Source organism: Nipponia nippon, unplaced genomic scaffold (genome assembly GCF_047370975.1).
Source record: "Nipponia nippon isolate SJK-2023a ecotype South Korea unplaced genomic scaffold, ASM4737097v1 scaffold_17, whole genome shotgun sequence".
NCBI classification, from domain to species: domain Eukaryota; kingdom Metazoa; phylum Chordata; class Aves; order Pelecaniformes; family Threskiornithidae; genus Nipponia; species Nipponia nippon.
The window spans coordinates 3412344-3437100 of NW_028262333.1; the positions used below are offsets into that span (position 1 = coordinate 3412344).

Consider the following 24757-nt stretch of genomic DNA (forward strand, 5'->3'; position numbering starts at 1 on the left):
AGTAAAATAAATAATTTTCCGGGCTTTTGGTTTTGGCGTTTGTTTGTTTGTTTTTGTTTTTAACCCAGTGAATTGTTTAACATCCCATAAATGCAAAATACAGGTCTGATTCTTCTTCCATTTTAAATCAGTGAGAACACTGTGAGAGCAGATTTGGGATTTTTTTTTTTTTTTTTTCTTAATTGGAATGTTTGACAACTCAAGAAGGTTATGTTTAGAAGAGAGTTAGATGGCTGTATCTGGTGTTTAATTTCTCTTCTACAGAATAAATTTCCCATTGTAAAAATGCCACAAAAGGTAGCTACTGCTGTTTATTGACTAAAGAGCCAAGTAAAATCCAGCTGTGAACATGTGGGTAATAGGAGATTTTCCCCATGCCTATATTTGATTTCCATGCACAGCCTCCTGTTGGTAAATATCAGTGTAAGCCTCAATTTTTCTTTTGTGAATAGGGTACCTGACATGACCGGTTAGTTGTATGTGAAAAGGTCTGCGAGAGAAAAAACAAACAAAACCCAAGACAAAACCCACAACAAAACCTTGCAACAATAGACTTGTTAGTAAATGGATCTTCATACCTTAAATGTTAAGGAATTTTTTCCCCTCTTTTTTTCTACAGTTATTAGTAGAGCTGGGCTAAGCTCAGATTTTCTATAGTGTAGGAAATTCCATTATTTTGACAATTTTTCTCTGGAAAAGTGGAATAAAAAAGTACTTCCTTCAAGTAAAATATCAAAATGTTGGAAAATTAAAGAAATTGTTGTTCAAGAAAAAAGAAATGCTTTATTTTAGCTTAATTTTTAAAAGTTGGGAATTTTCCATTGTAAAATAGTTTTGATTAGAAGAGTCATCTTAAAGGGAAAATAATTAGCTTTGTCCTTCTGAAATTTCTAAAGGGACATTTCTACATTTTGATTATTTACTTTTCCAAATAAAAGAGCATTAAACAATGCATTTTCTCTATATTTTTATTTTAGTAGCAAATTACTAACTAGATCTAGTTACCAGTAGTTGCAGTGGAAGTTGCCGATTCAGGGAGAAGTGTGTGAAAAGTGCATAGAAAACCCTGACGAAGCGGATGAAACGGCTGCGGTGCGTGCACTTGCTGCCTCTTGGTGACCCGCGAACTCAACCCTATGTTCGCCTCAGTACTTCTTGATATGCCAGGTTTTCACCAGAAATAAAATACCCATCAGATACTGAGACAACTGTATTTGTAGTATCACATCCCCAGCATCCTCTTTTGCTGGGAGGACAAGCAAAGGAAGGAGATAGGCTGACGGCAGAGCTGGTTCTGCGAGGTACTGAAGTATGTGAGTAGCACCTTTGTCTCCATCAGTACTGCTTGTGTATTTAAATTTATGCACATATTTAGTACTCTGCTGAATGGGTATGTCATACAGAATGGGCATGCAATCCTTTTATCTGGTGGACGGTTGCTAATTATTGCACTGGCCCAGGTATTTTGGTTTTACTAATTTAGCAAACCCACATATACTTACTGCTGTGTTTCAGCCAGGAGTCGAAAGTTGCCCTCTTCTATCAAATGCGTTTATACCTCAGAAAAGGTGCATTTTGTCAATTTTGTTTGCCCTAGCCAGGTTTAAGTTGTGTAACCGGCACTCACTTTCTGGATAGCCACTGGTCTGGCTGACCTTGGCAGCACGACAGCTGTCATATTTTCACATGGATGAACTGTTCTTGAACAACTTCTCCAATGTATCAGGAACAAACAAGCTTTTCTTCAGCATCAGGAATGCAGCAGGTCGTCTTTCCAACTATTTTTTTCTCCTTCCACAGACCTATTTATTGTGGCAATAGCAAGAAAATCCTACTGCTAAGACTTTGTGTTTGAGTTCCTTTAAATTTCCTTCAGGGAGTGACAGAAGAGCCAACCTAGATCATGTCAGAGCTTGCTTTCTTTAATTTAACTCTTCATTTATTTTTAATACACATGGGTATTAATTTGTAGTGGCAAGAAAAGTAGGAAGGCAAAATCCTTTTGCATCTTTATTGCTAGTATTTCTTTTTGTGCTGTGTATTTATTTAATTTAAATCGCTGTGATAGTTAGCAGTGACAAAGAGCAGGATGCTGCTGAGGAGGGTATCGCACAGACCCAAAGGTTTTGCAGTGTGATGGCCAAGATGGCCAGCGATGAATGGCAGGGAGTATTTTGTACAAGAGGAGTGACCTCCAGCTGGTAGCGTGCTCGCTAGGTTCTTCAGCTGAACGAGGGGAATCAGAGGATGGAAGGAGCAGGAGCGAGGAGGGAGCCGGTGGCAGAAGGTCGAAGAGCAGAGTGGGAAGGCAGCGGGGGCAACCAGGGAGCTCAGACGGGGCTGGGGTAAGAGTCCCTCGCTAGCAGAGAGGAGAGGGTAATGGTGAGAGCACAGTCCTGCCGACACCAAAATCTTTTTGGGGATGCAGCAGTTTTGTTAGAAATAAAAATCTTCATCTCCAAAAAGGAATTTTCTATCAAGCTCTGAGAAAAGGAGAGAACGCTCCCAGAAGAGCCGATAACCCGTTTGTTAGAGCTTCTGCCTGGGAGACAGAAGTTCGTGTTAATTTGGGGCCTGATTCAGACTGAAGGCTTGTATTTAACTGAAGGTTGTATTTCTACATTGGTCCTTGCAGTTACTTAGAGATTTGTAGTAGTACAGTGGCATGGATTAACTGCTCAGCAGCTTTGCTCCTTGAGTAGTTTTTGCAGCCTGCACTGAGCTGCATCTTAGCACACCTAAACATAATCTAAAATTAACTGGTTTTCTCCAAAACTGCACTCCTATACCCTCCCACCATGTCTCTGTGGGATAAGGGGTGAAGCATGGAGTCCTTTGATTTAATAGCAGTGTAAGTCAGTAAATCCAAGTGCTTTGTAAAAGTTTGCATGTTTCTGGACCTGAGCTGACTCGCATGGAGCTGGCTTGTGTTTCTCTGCTCCATATGCACAAATGCTCTTCACACCAGGGATGTTAGTAGTCGGGAAGGGAGTCAGAAAATATGTTTTGTTTGATTCATGCAAAAAAATAAACCTTCAATGGTAGCAATAAGGATAATTGATGACTGAGTGTTGTGTGGCAGAAGAGCTGGCGTTCAGCGATCACATAAGTTTGGAGAGAGAGTTAAAGCTGAAGATTTTATTGACACTCCTGTGTTTTGCACATTTTTTTCATCTTGGGAATGAATTTCAGACCCCAGTGGTTAGTATTAATGCTATATATCCTCTGTGGTTAGTATTAATGCTATACAGCCCTGCCAAATGTGGAGAAAGTTAGAACTGAAAAAAAATAACCCACTGTGAAGAAGTTAGATGCAAACAAACGGGGATGGAGGTTTATGCTTACAAAGAGCTCAGCTCTGTTGGCACTTCTCCTGGACCAGTCCTGTCAATCTAAATCTGAAATATTTGCAGAGTGAAGTGTTGCTAATGAGCAAGGCTGGCAGGACCGGGACTCGAGGTGAAGAAGGCACCTGAACAAGCGGTTTAAAGCAGGAACCGAGAGACCGGGCTGAACCCCGTGAATCAAACTGCTCCACTCTACCCTTGTCTTAATCGGTTCGCCTCCGCCTTCCTGCCAGAGCGGGGGGAGGCCGTCAGCCGGCGCGTGCCATGCCCGCTCGGGAGCCGCTCGGCTCTTGCCTCGATGAGCCTGGGATGCTTTCGCGTAGCCAGGGGGACTCCAGCTCTGGTGTGTTCCAAACCAGAGTGCAGCCTATAGTTTGTTTTGTCTTTCAGTGGAACAAAAATACGTCGCTTGGCAGAATGTGTTCTGTAAACAGGCGACTTTTTACTTAAAATGCAGTGAGCGAACTTGGCTGTGTAAGCTTGGGGTCTTGAAAGTTCCTCTGAAAATGCTGTTATTTTTTTAAGTTAATTTTTTTTCTGGAGTGGATTTAATTCAAAGGAAGTTTTGTTTGCTTGCTTGCTTGCTTGCCTGAGGTTTTTTGGTAGGGTTAAATAGATGAGCTTCATTTCTTCTGCAGTTTATTTTTGGTGAAACTTCTGTAGAATTTGGGGGAGATAGCCCAGTGCAAATGGACTTAGACTTTGAAACTTTGGGTTAGAGTTTGCAGACCCCAAAAGCCAACTCTTGTATTTCATATAATTTTCCAAGCCTTTGAGCTGACATGAGCTCAGACTTTGTAAGGGAAGGGAAGGTGCAGTGTTTCTCCGGAGAGCTTCACGAAGAGCTTTCCATCTCTTTTGGGGCCTTTGAGTCAACCCGCCAACCCCCATTGCCCAGCGCTCATCCGTGCTGTGCAAAGCCAGACCGGGAAGGCGCTTCTCATGTTTGCATGGCTGACGCTGCCTTTTAGTGCAGATATTTTTAACTATTCCACGTCCCAGCTCCGCTCGGGGCCGAGGTCTTGCTCCAGGGCTGCGGCAGACCGGGCGGGCAGCTGCTGGGCTCAGCGCTTGGCGAAGCCGCCAAAAATCCCCCGGCAAACCCAGGGCAGCGCCGGCTTCTCCCCAAAGAGTAAGTGGCTCTGAGAGGTTTTGCCACATAAGGGCCTGTTCGAGGCTGCAGGCACCAGCTGACAGGGATGTCTTTGCCTCCCAACAGATGGCTGGGCATTTTATTTCAGCAAGCAATCTCGCGCGGAGGGGTGGTCTCCGGATCCTGCCAGCATTTCGCATGACAAGGCCAGCTTAGGGCAAGAGGGATCTGATGTCCGTGCCCTTCATAGCTCATGAGCTAAATGACGAGCTGTTGACAGGAAAGCCATCATCTGAAGTGTAAGATCCTGAACTCTCCCCGCTTTTCGTTTTTCTTTGGTGGAATTAATGCCCTATTTGCTTGTCTCTCAAAATCCATTCTGGCACGAGTACAAACCCTCGCCTGGTGGCAAGCAGTTGTCTGGATTCGAGATGCCAAGATTTGTGCTGACAGCTCCTTCTACACAATCTGAGTCAGGCTGTCACAGCTGGCCATTAGAGGCTTAAAAAGACACACACATGTACAACACATAGCACCAACTTCCCGCTATTGAATATCAGAACCTGCTTGATGAGAAAACGTAATGGCTTACACTGCTCTTTAGTTTAGTGTAAACAAACACACTGTCTCTAAATCCCTGTTCAAGTGCGACGGCTGTTTATTTTATGTTGATTGCTTGCTCTTATTCAGGAGCACAGGTCTAGAAGGGACTTCCTGGGTCAGGAGATCCAGTCCTTGATAATCCCAGGCATCGCGTCTTATAATCCTCTTCATTACCTTGCTTTTCTGTAATGAAAACAGCCCCTTGTAGTTTCAACTTGTCCTTGTAGCCGTTTGCCTAGTATGATTTTCTTGGCATGGAGGAGCAAGCACCAAACCTTGCCTTGTTGAGGGGTGGCATCACAACTAGAGGAGGGCAAAGAAGGCCGCGCATCAAAGAGGGATTTTCTGAAACTGTTTACCCTGCAATTTTGCCTTTCTTGGTGTCAGTGTGTGCAAATTCTGCTGACCTAGCATTCAGTTTGGGTGCTAAAAGATGGATGCTTGCAAGTGAACTTTCTGATTTAAAGTAAAACAGGATCAAACAATTCCCCACCCCGCTTTTGTATATGGAAACAGGTCAGATTAGCTTCTGCTTAGTCAACTGATGGCTACTGCAAGTGTAATGCTGCTCTGTCTGGTTGTGCTGGGTTTTAAACTTGCTGTAGGATTAAATTTTGCATGGTTGAGCTTTAGTAGACCTTAGTCTGTAGTTTATTTTGGACAAAAGGTTGCTAAACTTCGGCTCTCGGGGAGGAAGCCTGGAATCTGAGACCCACTATTATTCATTGACTTGTCTTTATGAGTTTACAGTCCACTGATGCATAACACTGAAGGAAATATTTTTGGTGAAATGTTTGCTTTTTTCTTTGGCTTTGTAAAATGCAATGTCTTTTCTGGGAGATATATGTCAGGGTCATATAGCTACTTCAGTGAACTGTGTATGGTCAGGAAATAGACTGCATTGAAAATATTTCATTTTTTTGTGAATTCAGTCTTTTAACCAAGACTTCCCCCCTTCTCCTCTCAGGGTTTTGGGTCTCCCACTAACCACTATTTGAGCATTAATTTTATGCACAAACTGGGTTTAATTGTGGAAGGGAGATTTCAACTGTATGGAACATTTTCAGTATTTTTATATTAAATCAAAATTTGCACGCCACAGCGTACTTGTAAAACAAACCCCTTTTTATACATCAGGGAGTTTTCTTGGCTGGCATTTTTCTGTCCTCTTTTTGCTGTGCTGAAATATGTGTCTCTTACTTCCTGGCTGCTGTGGATGGCACGGCGAGGCTGGCCATTCAGCGTGATAGAGGGACTGACTCTGCAGACTTTAATGGATCTGACACAACAGATCTATTAATTTAATGCTTAAATGCTTAGGACATGCTTACACATTTTGCTGGATTGGGGCCCGTGCAAGCTCTGCTCCCTCTTTGGATGGTCAGTGGGATGATTTGTCTGAGTTGGGAATACTAACGTAAATAAGGCTTTGTTGGACCAAATGTGCAGACGTTACATAGTACTACTACGCACTGTTTATAAGACGTTAATGTCTGTTTCTCTTTCTCTGCAGGTTCTTCTTGAAATTTTTCCTCAAATGTAACCAAAATTGCCTAAAAAATGCAGGAAACCCTCGAGATATGCGTCGATTCCAGGTCAGTTGGACACGCTTCCTCCGTTAAAAATCAGCAGCTGTTAGGGACAGAAGTACTTTGACCCAAGCTAACCTAGTAATTCACTGGAAGATGCTAAAAACATAAGGTCACAGAATATTGCCTGAGGACTTCTTATCACAGCAGAATTGGCAGGAAGTAGTTGGGTTTTCTTGCTCTGGACAAGAGAACTCTTGAAGATAATGTCATCTCCATGGGAAGTGAGAGCATGAAAAGGAAAAATCAAAATGACCTCACTGTTGTTTTAGGTTATGGGGCTACCCGGCTCCAAGATATTCCCTTCTGCCTGGGGAGCTATTTGCTTTCATGTAAACACGAAGTGAGCACCATGTTTATTGGAAGGGGCAGAGGGGGGTATAAGAGCAATTAATAAAAGCAGGCTCATGGCTACCTTTCAGCAGTTATTCTTCAGCAGTGGTAAAGACTCATAAATGTGCATCAGTGGGATGAAGGTCCACCCCTGTAGTCAGCACCTGGAAAAAACTACCATTGGGTGTATCCTTCTTGGGATGTTTTGGGCTGGTATTTCTCCGCTGTTGCAGCATGTGGCAATGGGGCTTGGGAACTGTAGCATCAACACAGCTTCAGATGGCCAAGGACTTTTTTTTTTATGCTACACCTACATCCACAAGTACCTTTGGGATTAAGTACAGCCCTGTCCCTTGGGAAGATGGTCTGCACGTGCCTTCCCCAGTGCTGGCAGCAGAGTGGCGTGGTGGCAATGCTGAGAAATAGTTGCTCCAGCCCCTTTATTGAAGATGTGGTCCTTTGACTGTGCCAATAATGCTTTACCTGAGTATGTGCTGAATAAAAATATGGGGTAGAGAGCCAAAGGACCTTCTCTTTTGATGGGAGGAGTGTATTTGGCCCAGGGAGAAAACATGATGGAATCTGTCAGTGGGCATTTGCCTCTAGGTTCTGAGGAAGAAATAGGAGATTTGTCCCATAGACTACATGGGTCTCTGGAGGAAAACAGCTCCAAAAGACCGCTGCTTTCTGCAGTAGCTCAGGACCTTGTTTGCTTCTTTTCCAGCATTGTTGCACTTAAATAAAAGTGCTAAATGCTATGTAAATGGAAATTTTATTTATATGTAGAACATATGTCTTTTGTTGAACTGCTTAATTGCAACAATGCTGGAAGGCGGCAGAAGGGTGTTATTTGCCCCTCTGAGCGTAGAAGTGCAGAAGTGAGGAGATGTGGCCACAGGGATTAAATTAATCAGTATAAAAGCTAGCATTAGCATGGCAGAGCCCTCGGCTCCTCACCCCAGACTCCTCCTGCCGTCACGTTTCTCCTGTGATTCAAGAGGGCATTATCACTGAAGGAGAAAGTGGAAAAAGGACTCTCACCAGCACAGGGATTTAGGCCAAGCAGTCACCCCTGGGGCCTGTCAGAGCTTGCTTCACGACATGTACACTCTGCTGGGTTTGTGCTCATCCAGGCTCGAGGCTGATTTTCATATGGTAATGCCTTTGCGTGTTCTCTCAGAACAGCAATCAGGAGCCTGTGTCGGTGAGTAGGTAGGACATAGGAAAGGTTGTTGATCTCTTGACTTGTAAAGACATTCTGTCATACAAACCCAGCTTCACAGCAGTTGAGCTTTCCACGTGTAAACAGAGACTGCTTAATTACACAGGTCATGTCAATTAGTGTGACCTTAGCATTTTCAAGAAATTAATCACTTTCAGCCGAGCGAACCGCTCATACTATAATACAGGGTGATACTGAAGCTTGCAGCATTCTGTTAAGTGCCCAGGCTTATTGTTTTACAATAGCTGCTTTTGTTTCTTTTCTTTTCTTTTTGTTTTAATTTTGAACTTGTTGCTCTTTTAGCAATAGACTTCTTAAAACAGCCGGACTCTGCAGAGTCCAGGCTTCATTTATCATTTCTTAGGGTGAAAAGGACCAAGCGTACACATAGTTTCTTAATGATATGATGCACCTAGATGTTTGAGACAACATCGTATAGGAACCAAATGAAATCTGGGCCTCTGTGAAGTCACTGGCGGGTTTGCTATCAGCTACCTTGAAATATTGCCAGTGACTTACAAGGTCTCTAATAGTTATGTCAAAGTTCTGGTTAAAAACCATGAGAGAAAGGTATTTCCAGATGCTTTTAAAATAGTAGCATACTCTTTTTACACACACAAAAAAATAGAGACTTTCCGTTCCTTTACTTCATTCCCCAATCTGTGCTGGACTGTTAAGCTGCCCAGAGATTTGTCCATCTTTTGGCTGTGATCTCTCATACATCAGTCCCCAAAAGTTGCTAGGAGTTATTAGAATGCAGATTATGGTTTTTGGTGGGAGAAACAGTGAAGGGCCAGGGACACAAGTCTCGCACTATCTCAGGTCCGGCCCTGTGGAAAATTTCCTTTCTTAGTAGTTTTTGGGTTTTTTTTACTGCAGCAGGGAATTGTCTGATTATTATATGGTATAAGAGATGTTAAGAAAGTACAGGGAGGAGGCAGAGTATGTGTGGATTCAGGTGACCTGTGTGTGAAACTTCATTCAGACTCACATATAGAAATGAATTAGGAAGTTTTATCCTGAACTTTGTGTGGAAGTGTAGTAGTGGGATAAGCCTAACATAAAAGCAGTTGTGGGCCTGGAAGGAAATATATTTCTCTGCATGTCTGAGATGTCCAGGCATGTGACAACTGGAGTGGTGTCAAGTGCCAGCAAAAGCGTGTGCCAGAGCAGCGCTGGCCCTGGCTGTGTTAGTTGTGTCTCTATTAGCAGAAGGAGACAGAGAGGAGAAGTCAAGTACTATGCAGGGACTCAAGACAGTTGAGTGTTCAACTGTGCTACAGACTCCCTGCTTGTCCTTAAGAAAATCATTTCATCTCTGTGTGTTTCATCAGCCCAATTGCACACAACATTTGGTGAGATCACATATTGTCACCTTTGTCCAGCCTCGCCTTTTTATATTTCAGAAACCCCATGGAGCAGATGTGCCGTCTGGTATTGCATTCTTCATCACAATAAGTCATCAGTCTTGGTGGGACGGGCTGTACTGCCCCAATTAGTGGTAATACTAATAACACTAAGTAGATGGTATCATGAGTGAACTCTGCTCAGATTTTCTTTTTCAGCACTAAAAACTCATTCATACAACCTAAACAGTTTTGTATGTTATTGTAATTAATGAAACCCAGGTGCCCTAGTTATCTTGTTGTTCTTGTTTTAGCAGAACTGCTTGCAAACTGACACATGTCAAGTTTTAATTTAGAGGAAACTTTTCAGACTGAGTCACTGCATAAAATCCCAAACATTCGTTTATTATGAAAACCTTGAAACTCACTTAGAAATTGCCGTGCTGTTTGATTCTGTTACCACAACCTCTTCCTCGGCTAGGCTGCTAGTTTGCCTCCATGGGACGCTGCCACTCATGTTTGAATTGAAGCCACTTGTGTCTTATTGCAAATTTGCATAAGAGACAGAGATGATGCCTCATGAATCCCAGATAATGGAATTTGGACATGCAAGGCTCCATCCCCAGAGAAGGCAAAAAAAAAAAAAAAAAAAAAGCTGAAAATAGCAGTGAGAGCTGTGGCCCAATTCAACAAGGTAATTAAGCGCCCGGCCTGTCCTTGAGCATGTGAGCAAAATCACTGAATGTGTTGTACTTATGGGCTTTAAGTTAGGCACCTTTTTAAGTGTCCTGTTAAATCAAGAGTGATTTTTAGTTACCAGACTAAAGAAGTCAACACGTTGTAGGAAGAGGTCACCAAGTGGTGATGAAAATAAAGATGTTGCTCAAGTCATTCCTGCGTAGCTTTCAAAGAGCAGCAAACACAGGAGTTACAGGTTTAACACACTAATGACACACTTCAAACCTGGAAATCATCTTAATCAGATTTTCTCTGCCTTTGCCACTGAATGTTGGGGACATCACAAAAATATCAGATCCCTCACCATACATCGGAGAAAATTAAAAGCACAAGGAACATGCTATGTCTTAATCAGTTAGCAAAGCTTAATGGGCTGTGGTTAAAAATGAGGAGTCATGCAATGCTTAATTTTGATATATTAGGTGAGGTACTATAACAAATAAACAGGCCAAGTGCTAAACGTGGATAAATAGCTTGATCTCCAGGCTCCTGGTCTCTGAATATATATATATATATTTTTTTTTTAACTAAGCTCCAAAGAATTCGCAAGCTGAACTATTTAGTGGCAGGCAGAATAATTCACAGAGCCATGATATGTTAATGCAGTTGATAGTGCCAACTTCATTGAAGAAAGTTGTAAACTGATGTGTTTCTTTCATAGCTCTGTCTCCCCTGGTGTTGATACAGGATTTAAATTCAAAATCTATGAAGGGCTAAAGCTAAAGCTCAAAATCATTTTCCATGTTTGCCTGTCCCAAATTAAAACTGTGTTTTGTTGACAAAATTTGGAAAGGTTTGAGATTTGGCAGGCCTGGTTGTCCCTGTGCTTACATTAATGTGTCAGCACCTCATTAATCATTTATTAAACTGTAGTGTGCCTTTCCCTCTTGCCATGGTCTGTGTTTTAGGATGCCTCCGTGCCCGTTCCACATATACTTTGGCTCTCCCCTCCCCCTAATTTTATGATTTCTCCACAAATTAGTTTTAGCGTGTGCTTTAACTTGAACATATCCCAGTTGTTTCAAAATCAAAATGAGGAGAGTGTAGTATTTTTTTAGATTAAAAAATATGAGTAGAACTTGTAAGTAAGTAACTAAGTGCTCTGTAGCGATCCAAGTCTGTAACTGTGGCACACAATGTTCAAAGTGCATTTTTCCTCTGTTAATAATTAGGGGCATTAATATTTTGTTAGTGCAGTGAATGTTCAATATTCCTGTATTAATGAGGTTTTGCATTTAAAGAATTAAGGGGTAAGCATGTGCTGCTTCTTACAGGTGCACTGTGAATAATCATTTTTTTCATACAGATACATAAAGTAACCACTTTTTTTTTCTGCATTTCCTGAGACTGGAAACAGTTTCTCTTGGGGATTCCTTTTATAGTTTCTTCTGCTAACGACACTGAAGAACCACACCAATGTGGTCTCTTTGTAGTAAATCAAACTCTCTGTTCAGGAGGTAGGTAGGAAGACACTGTTAAGTAATTCAAAATATGGTGCATCAACAGTTTCAGAAACCCGAGGGGGGGAAATTAAATGTAGATTTACTTACATAAAACTGACCTCACTAGGATTGTTTCCTTGAGTTCTTCCCTAGAAAGGTGTGTGTATAAAGGCAGATACTTATATTTACTTTTTTCACAGGTTTGAGACCTAACTTGCTATTTTTACTCTTGACCTGTTATTTTTCTGGAATCCCATTTCTAGAAATGTTCAAAAGTTTGGGTTTCAGCACAGGATTGACCAGCTTCAGTGGGAAATCTGTGTGTACCTATATGCTTTTAGGACTGGGGAAAATATTTTATGTTGTAGCCATTGTTATTAATTGTAATAGTGTTAATTTTCATATGCATCTAAGCAGACCCGTAGAAAAAGAGAAGGAGCTGGTGTAAATCATGGAGCTGTGACAGGCAATGCCAGCTAAGGATTTGGCTCAAAATCCCAGTTGCAAAGAATTTACAGTGGTTGCAAGTGCACAAATAAGATTGCAAACCCTGAGCCACTTACTATAAGATCATATTTTATTGAAAATATCATAAACTTTATTCTATCCCTCAGGAATGCAATGGATAAATTACTTTTTGAAATCCCTTTTGGAATTTTATATATAGGGCTTGGGGTTTTTTTCCCCTTAGTTTGATTTCAGAAAAACTTACCTACAGTGTTTGGTGCTTTCTTTTTCCCAAATTTCCATCTGTAAGAGCTCTTGAATCATTTATTCTGTATTTTTAATATCTTTCACTTAAAACATGCACAGAAATCTATTGCCTGGAATGCCATTCTGAGGGACAGTTTTAGGATCCTTTAGATGTAAACTATTCTCTTTTATATTCCTCTTTTTAAAGACAAAGACTTTGGGATTAGCTACGGGGAATTTAGCAGTGTTGCTTACTTTATATTTTTGAGCATTTTAATCGGTGGTCAGAAATAGGTGGAATTTTTTTTTTTTACTTTTTTTTAGATCCAATTCAAGTGATGAAATTGAATTGTTGTAAGCGATCCTTTAAGTGTCCCCATTTGACCAACTTTGAGAGGCAGCAGCTTCCTGAGAGAGTTGAAGCAATGTTTGCCAATCCTTGTAAAGCATTTCACCTCTTCAGAGGCTAAAGCCTCTCAAAACCAAGAACAATTAAAGCGAGAGCCTTTCAGAGTGACTGGGGAATTCAGCAAAATAAATCAGAAATCCTCTGCTGTGGCTCTGGAGGCTTGCCTCATTATAAGAGCAGATCTATTAGCCCCCTTGCCATTGTCTTTCATTTCTCAAGTGAGGTGATTCTAATTAAATTAATCTGCATGTCAATCTATCGGTGATCAATCAAAAGGGCTGAGGTCCCCCTTTGCGGCAGTGTGCTTGCGGCTGACAGGGGCTGATAATGGAGGAAGAAATAAACTGTCGAGCAAAGTTAATTAGTCAACATAATAGGTGGATTAAACAGGAGCTGCTGATTGCTGTTTCACATGTCGAAGCATGAGGTGGGAGCTGAAACTGCAATTAACAGACAATTATTATATTTGGTTGTAAGAGGTCGCATGAATAAACATATCTCTGTGGGTTTCAGTTTTTAATCCCTTTCCCTGTTTAATGTAAGGAGAAGTGTAGGTCATTTCTTCTTATTGTTTTAGTCGAAGTTCTCGAAGGCGACGCATGCTCCTGGCAAACCAGCAGCCAGCTGAAGGCCAAATCTTTGGCTGGGGTAAAACCCTGGGAATGCCGTACTTTGTTGGGAAAAGGCTGTGGGAGGAGAAGGCTGAATGAAAGCCAGGGAGGCTATGAGATCGCTTGGTCTGAATGGGGTGGGAGGAGACCCGGTGTCGTGAGCTCCAGGCTCTGCCAGGGACTCGCCCTGTGCATCCCCCCCGCTTTCCTCCACCAAGGTTTGTGGCTCAGGTGCCCTCAGCCTGAACAGGGATTTCCTATAGGGTGGTGCCTGCTGTGCCTCAAGGTTGAGAGGTCCCTCTGGACACCTCTGAACAGTTGGGTCTTCTAGTCTGGACCCAACACTTACCCATTTGCCCCTGCTGGGTTGGCTCCTCTCCAGCCCCGGGCTGCTCTGGGGAGCAGAAGTGTCGGATCCTGCCTCCAGGGCAGTGCTCCTCTGTCTCCCTCCCCTCGCCTCAAACCGAATCCCAGGTGTTGACATTGAGATAAGTTGAGAAATACAAATAATTCTAACGCTGGATGAATAGGGTTGTGTTCTCCAGATCAAGACCCCACTGTCAAGTGTGTGTGTGTGTACACAAACATACCTATACATACTCCCTGAGATAGAGCTCGGGAGAAATCTGGGCAAGTTCAACAACCTGTAGTGGCTGTACTGAGGGGAGAGCAGTAGAGAAGGGTGGGGGAAGGCATGCAACAACTCTCATTGCAACTTCACAAAATACACTTTTGTTTTCTTTTATTCTGAATCGATTCTCATTTGCAATGTCAACAGCTCTATCTACTTCAGCATGGAAACTGAAGGATAATTTAGGGTGAAACACAGCTGCCCTTGTATATAGGGGAAAAAATACTTAATAAAGATCTTCTTGTTGAAATGATGGTTAACAGTGTGCCGTCTGCCATGCAGCTACAAACTCTGCAATTTAACTTAAAACTGCATCAAAAGCTTGTGATGCCAAAGACCCACTCATCAATAGCGTCTCTTGTTAGATTTGTACAGCATAAGCACCAGTTATTATGCGAAATAGCTATGCAATTTTCTACAGCTCCCAGCTGTTATTTATTTAACTGAGTTTATTACACTCTGTGCTTCTTAAAAAACATACGTATACATCCAAATTTTCCTCCATTTTGCTCTTGTGCTTGCAGGTTGTGGTGTCTACAACAGTCAATGTTGATGGCCATGTGTTGGCAGTGTCGGACAATATGTTTGTGCACAACAATTCCAAGCATGGGCGGAGAGCTCGAAGACTCGATCCCTCGGAAGGTACGCCTTCTTATCTGGAACATGGTAGGCATATCATTTTCATTGGTTGGCATTGCTACTTTAAATGTGGATTTATTTGGTTTGTGCCTCTGGCTACTGATTTCAAATTGTCCTGTAACAGTTTATACCTTTGGGACCGGATATTTTAAAGAGACTGGCCTCCGGACCAAAGGGGGAATTTTTCAAGTAGGTCAGCACTGCATGTAGTGAAATGACAAACCAGTAGGCAAACATGGGTGCAGAGTCTGTCCTGTGTGTGCGTGCGGAGTCTGTCCTGTGTGTCAGTGAAGTGTGATGTTTTTTTTTTTTTTTTTGGTTGGTTGCATCTATTCAGCACCCAAAGTTGGAGTCTGATCTTTTCCAAATTGCCTTGGTTTTTGACTGTGCATCTAAAGGATGTTGCATATTTTCTGAAGTGCTCAGCACCCAAATTTCGGATTGGATTTCTTCTATCTGTAGAGTGCTGAGCTCTCTAGGAGATTCAGCTGTTCCTTTGAATTGCCCTAAATGAAAGCAGACCCCTTTTGGAAATCCATCTGCTTACTCAAGCCACGGACGAATGTTCTCTTCTGGCTCCAGCTGTGCCAGCTGAGGAAGCTGCTCTTCCCTGCGTGCCACAGCTGCTTGTCTCTCCTCCCTGCTGCAGGCTATTCTCCACCATGGACATGCCAGCTAAGATGGTTATCTGATTGCTCCCTAGTCTCCTTCAGTCTGAAGACGTTAATTTGAGTTAAACCGTTTAAATAATATCTCCTTGACAATCTAGCTTATTTTGCTGAAATGATTGAAGGAGAAATGGTGCAAGGCAATTTGTCTGGCTTTTCTGAACGGACAGTAAACCCCAGCAAGGGTGGGATGGGGGCACGTGGCTGGAAGCAGCCTGGGGGACAGTCATCTTTTCCGTAAGATCAGCTGGTCCTGGAAGAGAACATCTGCTGGTGACTGTAGGTGCTTAAAATGGGAATTGTTGAGTGCCAATGTACTTTGAAAAATCTGGATTTGATTAATGTTTTGTTTTGCTCTTTGTCCTCAAAGTTGATGACTACTACTGAAAAACAAAACAAAAACAGAGGGCATTTCACTCCCCTCTCCCTGTTCCAGATTGGTAGAATAGCTCTTTGTCTTTAAAGCTGTTCGTAATCCTAAATTCAATAGGTGCTTGCTCCCTCTAAGAGATGTGTACCCTCAGCTTCCATTGAAGTAGTTGAGTGTAGAAGGCACCAGTCCTTTATGCTGGTTTGTTTCACAAATATTTGCCAAGGAGCTGATGAATAATTAAACAGATTTTTCCAAAGAGTTTGAAGAAACCAGATAAAATTTTCTTTGGGAAAGTGAATGCCACTCAGAAAAATGTTAGCTAGATATGTTAAAAGAAATTATTAATACTGAGAAATGGGCAAATGTGTGGGTTTCTACTACTCAGTGGATTCCTGTGGAAATAGCTTTCTATTCTGTTTATGCTTTCAGGCATCAGTCCTGCAAGCACTTATGCATATATTTAAGATTATGCGCACATATGGTCCTGTTGGGATCAATGAGGCTTCTTGTGTCAGTAAAGTTGAGGGTATTGATAAGTGTTTGCAGAATCGGGTCTGTAGTTCACACTTACTAACCTAAAATTCTTAGCTCAGCAGCGTTTCTCATTATATAAACATAACTTACATCTGTATTTATTTAGCTCTAACTTTTTATGTAGGCTATGAGCCATTTTCAGCCATAATTCATGTTATAGAATTTTTTTTCATCCTGCCAACAATCTAATTTAATAAACAAACCACAGTCATAATTTTTGCTGAATTTTTGCTGAATTTTTGTAAAGAATGTACAAACTCTGTCTTTATTAATTAGCAGAAGGCAGAACATTACAAAAGGAAACTTCTCTCTGTTCAACTTTGTAATCTTTCCATTAAGTCTGGTCTTTCCAAAAGACACTCCTATTTATTACTTATATTCCTGCTAAACTAGATGCCATATTTTCTTTTTTTTTCTCCCCACTGCAGTCTTCTCAGTGCATGCTTTTGGTCAAGGCCATACTTACTGTCTCATACATAAATGTTCTTATTCGCATGCATGGTGTAATAGCATCCCATTTTACCACAGCTTTTGTTCCCACTCCTACTACCTGAGGGATTCTGGTAGCAAAAAGAAACAAAAAAAGATAATGCTCTGCTTACATCTCTACACAAACCCTAGTTACTGTGCTAACATTAAAAGTCAACATCTGCAAAATATCTCCATGTGTACATTTTGTGGGAAAGGTGATTTTTCTAATCTACTTTCTCAGGCACCTCTCAAGCAACCTCATAAAGCAACTGCTAATAAATTCTTACTTTTGAATAGCAACCTCCACACTGCAAAATTGCACTCTTCCCAAAGGCTTGATGGAGCCTTTCTTTTTCACCTAAATCCTTCAGTCCAGCTCTCCAGGAATTCTATGCACATTTGAGTCCAAGAGATGGCGGGGGGGGGGGGGGGGGCGGGGCGGAGAATCTAGTCACTGTTTTAAATGTTGGTATTAGATGTCTAAATCATTTAACTGAATGAAAAAAAAAAAGGAAAAGTCTCAACTGGGCTTAATGCTATTGAATTTTGGGCAACCACCATGAACCTTAGACCCGTTAGAACAGGTAATGGTCTCCTCCACTGAAATTAATTTTTACTTTTAGTTTGAGTCCTGAAGTATATTATTTTTCTTGTTTTTTGAATTTTTATCTTGAATAATATCTTCAGGTGTAAGTAGCAGAGACAGTTTGTTTGCCTTTCCTCTTTCCAGCTCTTCTGCCTCCCTTGGGGAGGGCAGATTGACCTGAACAGTGTCTGTAAATGGTGAAATGGGAAGCTAACGTAGTCATGGCTAGTTTGTCTCTGGTTTATTGCTCTGGTGAGGAACTTCTGATCATTATGTTTTTAAATGCTGGCATCTAACTATAATATGTCCTTGACCAAATGTACTCCCGTGTACTTTTCTAGATGTTTAACTCTTTAACACAAATATCTGATCACAGTAGGGATGAATGCCTGACTGCGTGAGGACTGGGGAAAGGGGAGAGGGGATGTAGCAAGAAGGTGTGCTGGTTGCCTAGTTTAGTTAGACAATATCCAGCTTATTTTTCCTTACGAAGTTGTGTTGCGACACACTGCTCTTAAACATGGAGCTGCAGTTTAGAAGAGACACTGGGTACCAAAAAGCTGGAAAGAAGGCTTTACATCCCGAGCCACTCGGGAGCCTAGTGTCTCCACATTTGGGTTTTACCATCTCATTAGCAGGTAGCCTGGATTATTTTTGGGACATCCAACACATCTCTATTTATATCTTGCTTGTCAGACAGTAAAATGAAAGTTCCTTTTCGTAGCTTGTCTCTCTGAATATAACTAGGAACCTAGATCATGGTTTCGTATCCACACACTGTCCTCCTTGAAACCAGTGGGTTAAGAAGCTCATATTTCAAATAAATATATCTATCTTTCAAAAGTAATAGCTGGCAGAGGCCAATTATTTCATACATCTCCGTGTGGTATAAATAGGGTAAGCCACAGTAATCTGTGGTTTTCAATAATTATCACTTTTTCATTCACAAATAGTTGGATCCTCACTGTTTTTATATTTATGGTAAACCAGAAAGCCGGTGTGGTTGACCTTTCTAAATTGTGCATATATAGTAAGATGTATAGTGAAGAGCCAATAGGCCCCAACCAGTAGAACATATTTCAGCTTGTAGTTCATCCCAGGGTGTCAATTTTAAAAGCAAAATCTTTCCAATGCAATTTAAGTGACTAGCTTGTGGAAGGGGGGAATTCTGACAGGGTTTGCAACAACCCTTTTCAAGTTTACCAGCATGAAGTCCACCGCTGCAGATGTCTGCAAAGTTTCCAGTTAAAACTCTCATGTCACTGCAAAGTAAAAATTCTTTTTTCCCCCAAATCTTTGAATGGCTTTACAAGAATGTAAAGCCAATTGCAGCATCAGTTTCTCTATTATTTTTCCTCACTGGCAGAATGCAATGCCCTCGAAAAATGATAGTCCCTGAGACCCTGTCAGTTTGCATGCTCTAACACTTTATTATCTAATGATCTAATATGCAACAAGGCAAAGAGGGGGTGCTTATCACCCTGACAGGATGCCTAAGAGAAGTGACTAAATTACTTTATGTACCATTAGCGCTAGCTGCCACGGTGAACTCACTGTGAGCATTTATGCAAATATTCCTGAATACATTCAAGTGGCCTTGTCAGGAAAACGACTGACAAGCAGCTTAAATGCTTGGGTTTTTAAAGGGACAGTTTTATTTCTTTTTCTTTTCCTTCCTCCTCCTCCTCCTCCATACAAGAGTGCTGAAGAATTAGGTGATGGTGAGGTTTGCTGGCGATTTGGTTCTGAGTCAGCTCAATAGCAGCAAAAGATGAAAGATGCCGGGTAGAAATAGGGACAAATCATAAGACGTGATGTCAGAATTTGCAGATGGAAGCAGAGACAACCATGATTTCTAAAGCAATGTCCTGCCATTAGTTTAATATGAAATATACATAAATCTCTGTGTGTGTGTATATCTAAAATAGGTCATTATATAGCAAAACCATTAGTGGCTGCCTTATACTGGAAATGGTAGCTCATGGCTGGATTATTTGATCACTCTGTTGTGGTGCCTGAGACAGTCAAGCTTTTACAATGTTGGTTTAGTCCATGATAGTAATGAGAGACTCAGACCATTTGCTGTTTGCAGGTGCAAAACCTCCTCCAGTAAATGAAGAGTAGTAGTTGCTGTACAGCAGCTGGGTACGTCAGGTAGATCCTCTCATCAGCAGTGGGGCATTTAAAGAGCTTTTCTGGCCAACCCTGCCCATCCTGGGCAATCTGAGAGCCCACAGTCACCACGCTAGGCATATTCACAGATTTTCCACTAAATCTTCAGATTTGAAAGCAAAAATGATTGCTAGACTGTGTCTTAGTTGATTAGATATCTTCTATTTAGGTTAATAAAAAAGGAAAGTTTTTTTTCCTCCACCTTATAAACTATTTTGAGAGGATAATCTTTAAAATAAAGCTTTGTGACTGACTGCCTTTAAGTATCATTGTTATCTAGTCTGGCTGTAACAGAATTGTTGAGAAAGGTCATTGTGTACCTTGAATTTAGCTGCATGTGTTAGGCACACCAGTTGATGATTCCTGAAAGATGCTCAGAAGTCTTAGTGAGCTGGTTCTTGTGCTGTAAGTGGCTCTGCCACAAGATTAACCACTACATTTTTGGCGGTGTGGAGAGTCACGAAGAGGATGCCCCTATCAGCTCCACTCATTTTAACCACTGCAACCCTGAATCCCTTGGTGTCTGTCACATGTGTCCATGCTAGTTGATGAAATTATTAATACAAGACAGAATACTGACTGAAGCGAAAAATATTAGCAAGTTGAGAAAGGTTAATCTTCAAAACTTGATACATTTTACCCTTAGATGGTATAGGTTCACGTTCTTAATTGAAGTTAGGGACTACTGCATTCATAAACTGGCCAGGTTTAAACAAAGAAACGTTAATGTTTGACTTATTTCATCTGTGGGTGGAAGCACCTGTTATATCTTAGTGCTTGACTTAAGAATGTTTTCATGGTTATGTGAGAAATATAAACACAAGCTTTTTCGGCACCATATCATTCCATATAGAGAAATGCAGTGGGCTTGATTTATTATTTAGAAGGGAAATATTGATAAAAAATATTAGGATTCTACCACTCTACTTGAGGGGATCTTGTATGTTATTCTGAGTTAGGTCTGCTTTCTAATTTATTTTCTATGAGGGAAGAATACCTAGGGTTGTTGGACATCTCTATGCATACACAAGGGAAAAAAAATGTGACTTTCAGAACATTGCACAACATGGATAGCAATAACAGTAAGTGAGCCTTGATATACTGAAGGATTGCAAAACTTCAAGCTGGAAATCATTTTCTTTACTTTTGCCAAGTTGTCTTTTTCATATCGGTTCCTTCATAAATGCAGTGACTCATAAATTCAGGCAATTTTTTACATAATGGCTTGTTATGTGTTCTTGGAGCTTGACCTCACCGAGCGTATAATATTAACCTCTTCGCTGCCCTGTGGACTTACTGTATGTTTCTAATATAAGTGAGCACACCAGGACTGGATTAGTCCAGTGTGTGTTTGCAGATGGAGCTAGAGCATTTGTCCCTCTGAAGAGAGAAAACATTGCCAGAAAGTTAAGGTGCTTCACTTGAGAGAATTTGTAGATAAAGACTCCAGTATGATCTCAACAAGATCTTAACTCTGGGGACCATTGAAGTAAGTTGCCAAAACTGTGGCAGGTTCTCTGCAGGTTGCAAATGTTAAGTCAGGACGTGATATCTACCTACAAAGTATACGACAAGTCAGGGAGAGGTTAAGGGTTTGAGTGATTCCTCACTCGGGAATTGCTGGGTGAGGTTCTGTGGCGGGCGCTATGCAGGATGTCAGGATGGAAATGATCTCTTCAGGAGTAAAATCTTGGGAACCATCAGGTTAGTAAACACAGCAGAGCTCAGATTCGTACAGCTCCAATTTAGGCAGCCAAAGCTGTGTTAACTAAATTATGCCCCAGTGAATTATACTGATGTCTTTTATTTAATCTTCACCAGAGCAGAGTAGCTGTCTGCAGGCCCAGGCCCCTGCTTCCTATTTGGATATTACTGAGAATTTCGCAAGAACTGGGTGGGTGCGTAGGTGGAGCTGCCCTTCTCACAGCCAGTCACGTCAAACAGAAAGCAGAAAATCTTCTGTTTCTATTTGTCTAGGTCATAAATCAGCCATTAAGGAGAGGTACTCAAAAAATTAGAATATCTGGCTGCAGCAATTTTGATCTTTCAAAATTTGTTTTTAGTCTGAGGCTAAATGAAATCAAGATTTAAACGGTTTTCTGGGAGGTGGATTTTTAATGGTTGATTTGGGTGAGGACATTCCGGAATTTCAGTTCTGCCATTAGGCTTGTAGGTATTTCATGAAGTTGGAGGTTTGAGTTTGTGATTTTTTTCATTATTTAAACATTATTTCATAACATATATGTGCTAATACTGCTGCTGCCATGTCACAGCAGACTTAAGAGATACCATCTGAAGTATTCTAGTCTTTAATAAAAAGGATTGCTGTTGCATAATGCCCATGGAAATACCTCCTGAAAAGTCAAGTTTGAGTACTCCAGTTACCACAATTAGAAAGGATTCCTGCTTGACAGTCACTTATCAGGGATCTAGTGTCACATCTAATTGAAAAAGGAAAAAATGCTACAATGGAAGCGGAAGACACCTTGATTTTAAAAAGATAAGGTGTGGCAGCTTCTACCCATGAGCAGCTGCCCTTTATGTTTTTCAAATAAATGAAAAATAAAACAGCCCTTCCCCCAGAATTTCTAAACGATGGCAAGCTGTGATATGTTGTTACCCTCTATTGTTACGAGGATGTCATGAGTTCATGGAAAAATAGTACCTGGATGAAGATAGAGCACATTTTGTGAGTTTCCCAGAGGAGCTTTCAGAACTGTGCTCCCAAAATGGCAAAAAGAAGACAACACGGGGAAAACTGTCATTAAAATTTGATACAGATTTGTGTAAAAAAACCCCAGTTTTGTTACAGCAAACAGAGAAGGGAGAAAAGTTCAGATGGAAATTCTCCAACCACCATGAGAGTTGACTCTTATTTGGAGAGTTAGACCAACCACTTTCTGCAGGTTTGAGGTTTCTCTCCAGACCTCAGAAGAATCAGACTACAGTTATGCGAGTAGAAAAACCTTAGCTACTCTGTTTGGCAGAAACTTCACAGCTACCAGTACAGGAGAACATTCAGTAGCACTCAAATAGGCAATGAATATTCATAGATAATGAGCATTCATTACATTTCAATTTGCTTTGCTGGCCACCATGTCACTAATGCAATGGCATCATAGGGGAGAAGAATGACATTAGGATTAGAGAAATGTTTGAGAGAGACTGCACCGTACGGCAGTGATGTTTTGCCCGGCAGTGTTTTTCCAGCCTTCCAAAATGAGCACACCAGCAAATGACAAAATGTTACATTATTGTAATATGATTAATATTATTTCTGAACAAATTCCTCTATCTTAGCTTTTTTATTATAGGATACCTTTATTGTTCTTATGTTGGGAAAAGATGTTTTTTCACTCCGGTCCCCTGCTGATTTGGGCAGAGTACAAAGGAAAAGGATTTTGTGAATTGTGGTTTGTAAACGAAGGCCAAGAAGTAGTGATTTTTTGAGAACTCATCTGGATGTCGTAAAAGGTCATGATTATCAAAGAACAGTGTTCACAGCAGCTTGCAGGTATCTGGACACTTCCAAATGTTTCATGTTAGGCACCCCAGTATTTAAATACCCCAAAGCAATCGCTGATTATGGGGGGTCTCTGTTCCCATGGAACTTATGTCCAAAGCTGTGAATCAGCTGAGTGCTAACAATCAGGAATAAAGTTTTGTTTAGATGAAAATTTTCCACCAAATTGTCATTTAGAATATTCTGATTAGAAAACTTCACAAATAGTGAACTCCGTATTTTTTGCATCTCAGGCTGCACAGCTTCTCATTGAACTGAGAGAAGACCGTTGTGAGCATTCAGGTCTCTCTCTCACTGCCCATTGCGGGGTGCCTGCCAAGTGTCGCCCCAGCAAAATGAGTATTTGACAAAGCTCCTCCACATCCGAGGAAATGAGTTAATAGCATAAACCAGGAAACTGATGCAGAAAATGGAACCCACCAGGGTGGGATGTTTGGAGTGGTTACTCTAATCTGGGTTGCCATCTGAAAATTATTAATGTTAGTAGTAAAGAATAAAAATAAACTGCTAATAATTAATATTGGAAGGGAGACAGGCTTTGTGTTTGGCCCAAATCCAGAGTACAAGATTTTCAGGAGTGCATGGCATTGCAAAAAGTGTGCTTTCATTAAAGCCAGTAGTACAACTTCATAAAGTGTTTTTCAAATCTTAGCCCAAACTGTTTGCTGAGCATAACCAGAAAGCTTTGTGTGTCACAATTAGTCCTTTCTGCTTCCCACCTTCATTCCATGAATTTATAGTTCTCTTTGTGACAAAACAAATCTTTAGCGTGAAAGTGACTGTAATATAAGCAGTGCTGGTTTATGACCTCATTGAGCAAAGCGAATAGGGTTAGGAAGTTTATTAAAAAGATCAAGAATAACGTTTTATGAAAAACTTGTCTGAAATGTAGCAGTTTAAATTTATTTCTCAAAAGTAATTCAAACATTTAGACCTGCAAGTTAAGGTACAAGGGCCACTGTGAGATGCTTAACAAGATACTGTTCTTCATGAAGTGGATGTTTAGGACTCTCTGAACTTCTGATCCATTTTTGTCAGTCAAATGGTCACCCAGAAGTGTAGGTACCCCAAAGCAATCTTTTTGGAAATTCTTGGACCTAAAGCCAAACTCTCAAAGCACCAAGGTGCCTAAAGCTGCAGGTAGGTGTTTAGTGGGATTTTTAAAACTCTGGCTGCAGAATTTCTATGCCTGTCTGCCAGGTACTTTGAAAATTCCATTAGGTGCTTACTGGAACCACTAGATAGCTGGGTGCTTCCACAAATCTGGTCCCAAATGCTGCAGGAACCTGTATGCTTTTTACTGTACTACTGTTGAAGCGTCTGTTAGCAATGGGAATATAAGGAAATTCAAAATTAATTATGTTTGGTTAATACCATATCATTATGGTTTTGTAGCAACTCTCTCAGAGGTTCTGTATCTATCCCATGGAAAAGTAAAGTGTGTTTCCCGCAGAGGTCCCTTTTGGGTTGTGAAATGGCAGCAGACGTGCTAGGTCTCCCCGCTGTTGGAGACTGAACAGACAGCTCGCCTTGCTGTTCGCTGAAAACCTGGGCTTGCATATGGAATTCATAGGTTTGGTGTTACCTGATCCATGCTGAGAGGGAAGGCCAGCACTCGGGGTAAATTGCAGGCCTGACCGCAACGCTGCTCATCTTTCCAGCTGCAGCTTTAGTTTGTGGGTTGGGGTTTGAGGTCACAGCGCTTTGCCGCAGTACATTCAGGTGAGAGCATCA

The 24757-nt window shown here is 41.2% G+C and overlaps 1 protein-coding gene across 5 annotated transcripts in view; it reads left to right on the forward strand.

The window, feature by feature from the left end:
* The window catches only part of EBF1 (EBF transcription factor 1), a 282181-nt gene that overhangs the window by 172409 nt on the left and 85015 nt on the right, over window positions 1–24757 (forward strand). For 3 of the 5 annotated variants that reach the window (XM_087753702.1, XM_087753703.1, XM_087753707.1), the window contains exons 7-8: window positions 6557–6638; window positions 14582–14723. In XM_087753702.1, the coding sequence (XP_087609828.1) occupies window positions 6557–6638; window positions 14582–14723 (224 nt within the window). The remainder of the gene's footprint in view (window positions 1–6556; window positions 6639–14581; window positions 14724–24757) is intronic. The other 2 variants (XM_087753704.1, XM_087753705.1) reach the window with 1 other exon arrangement.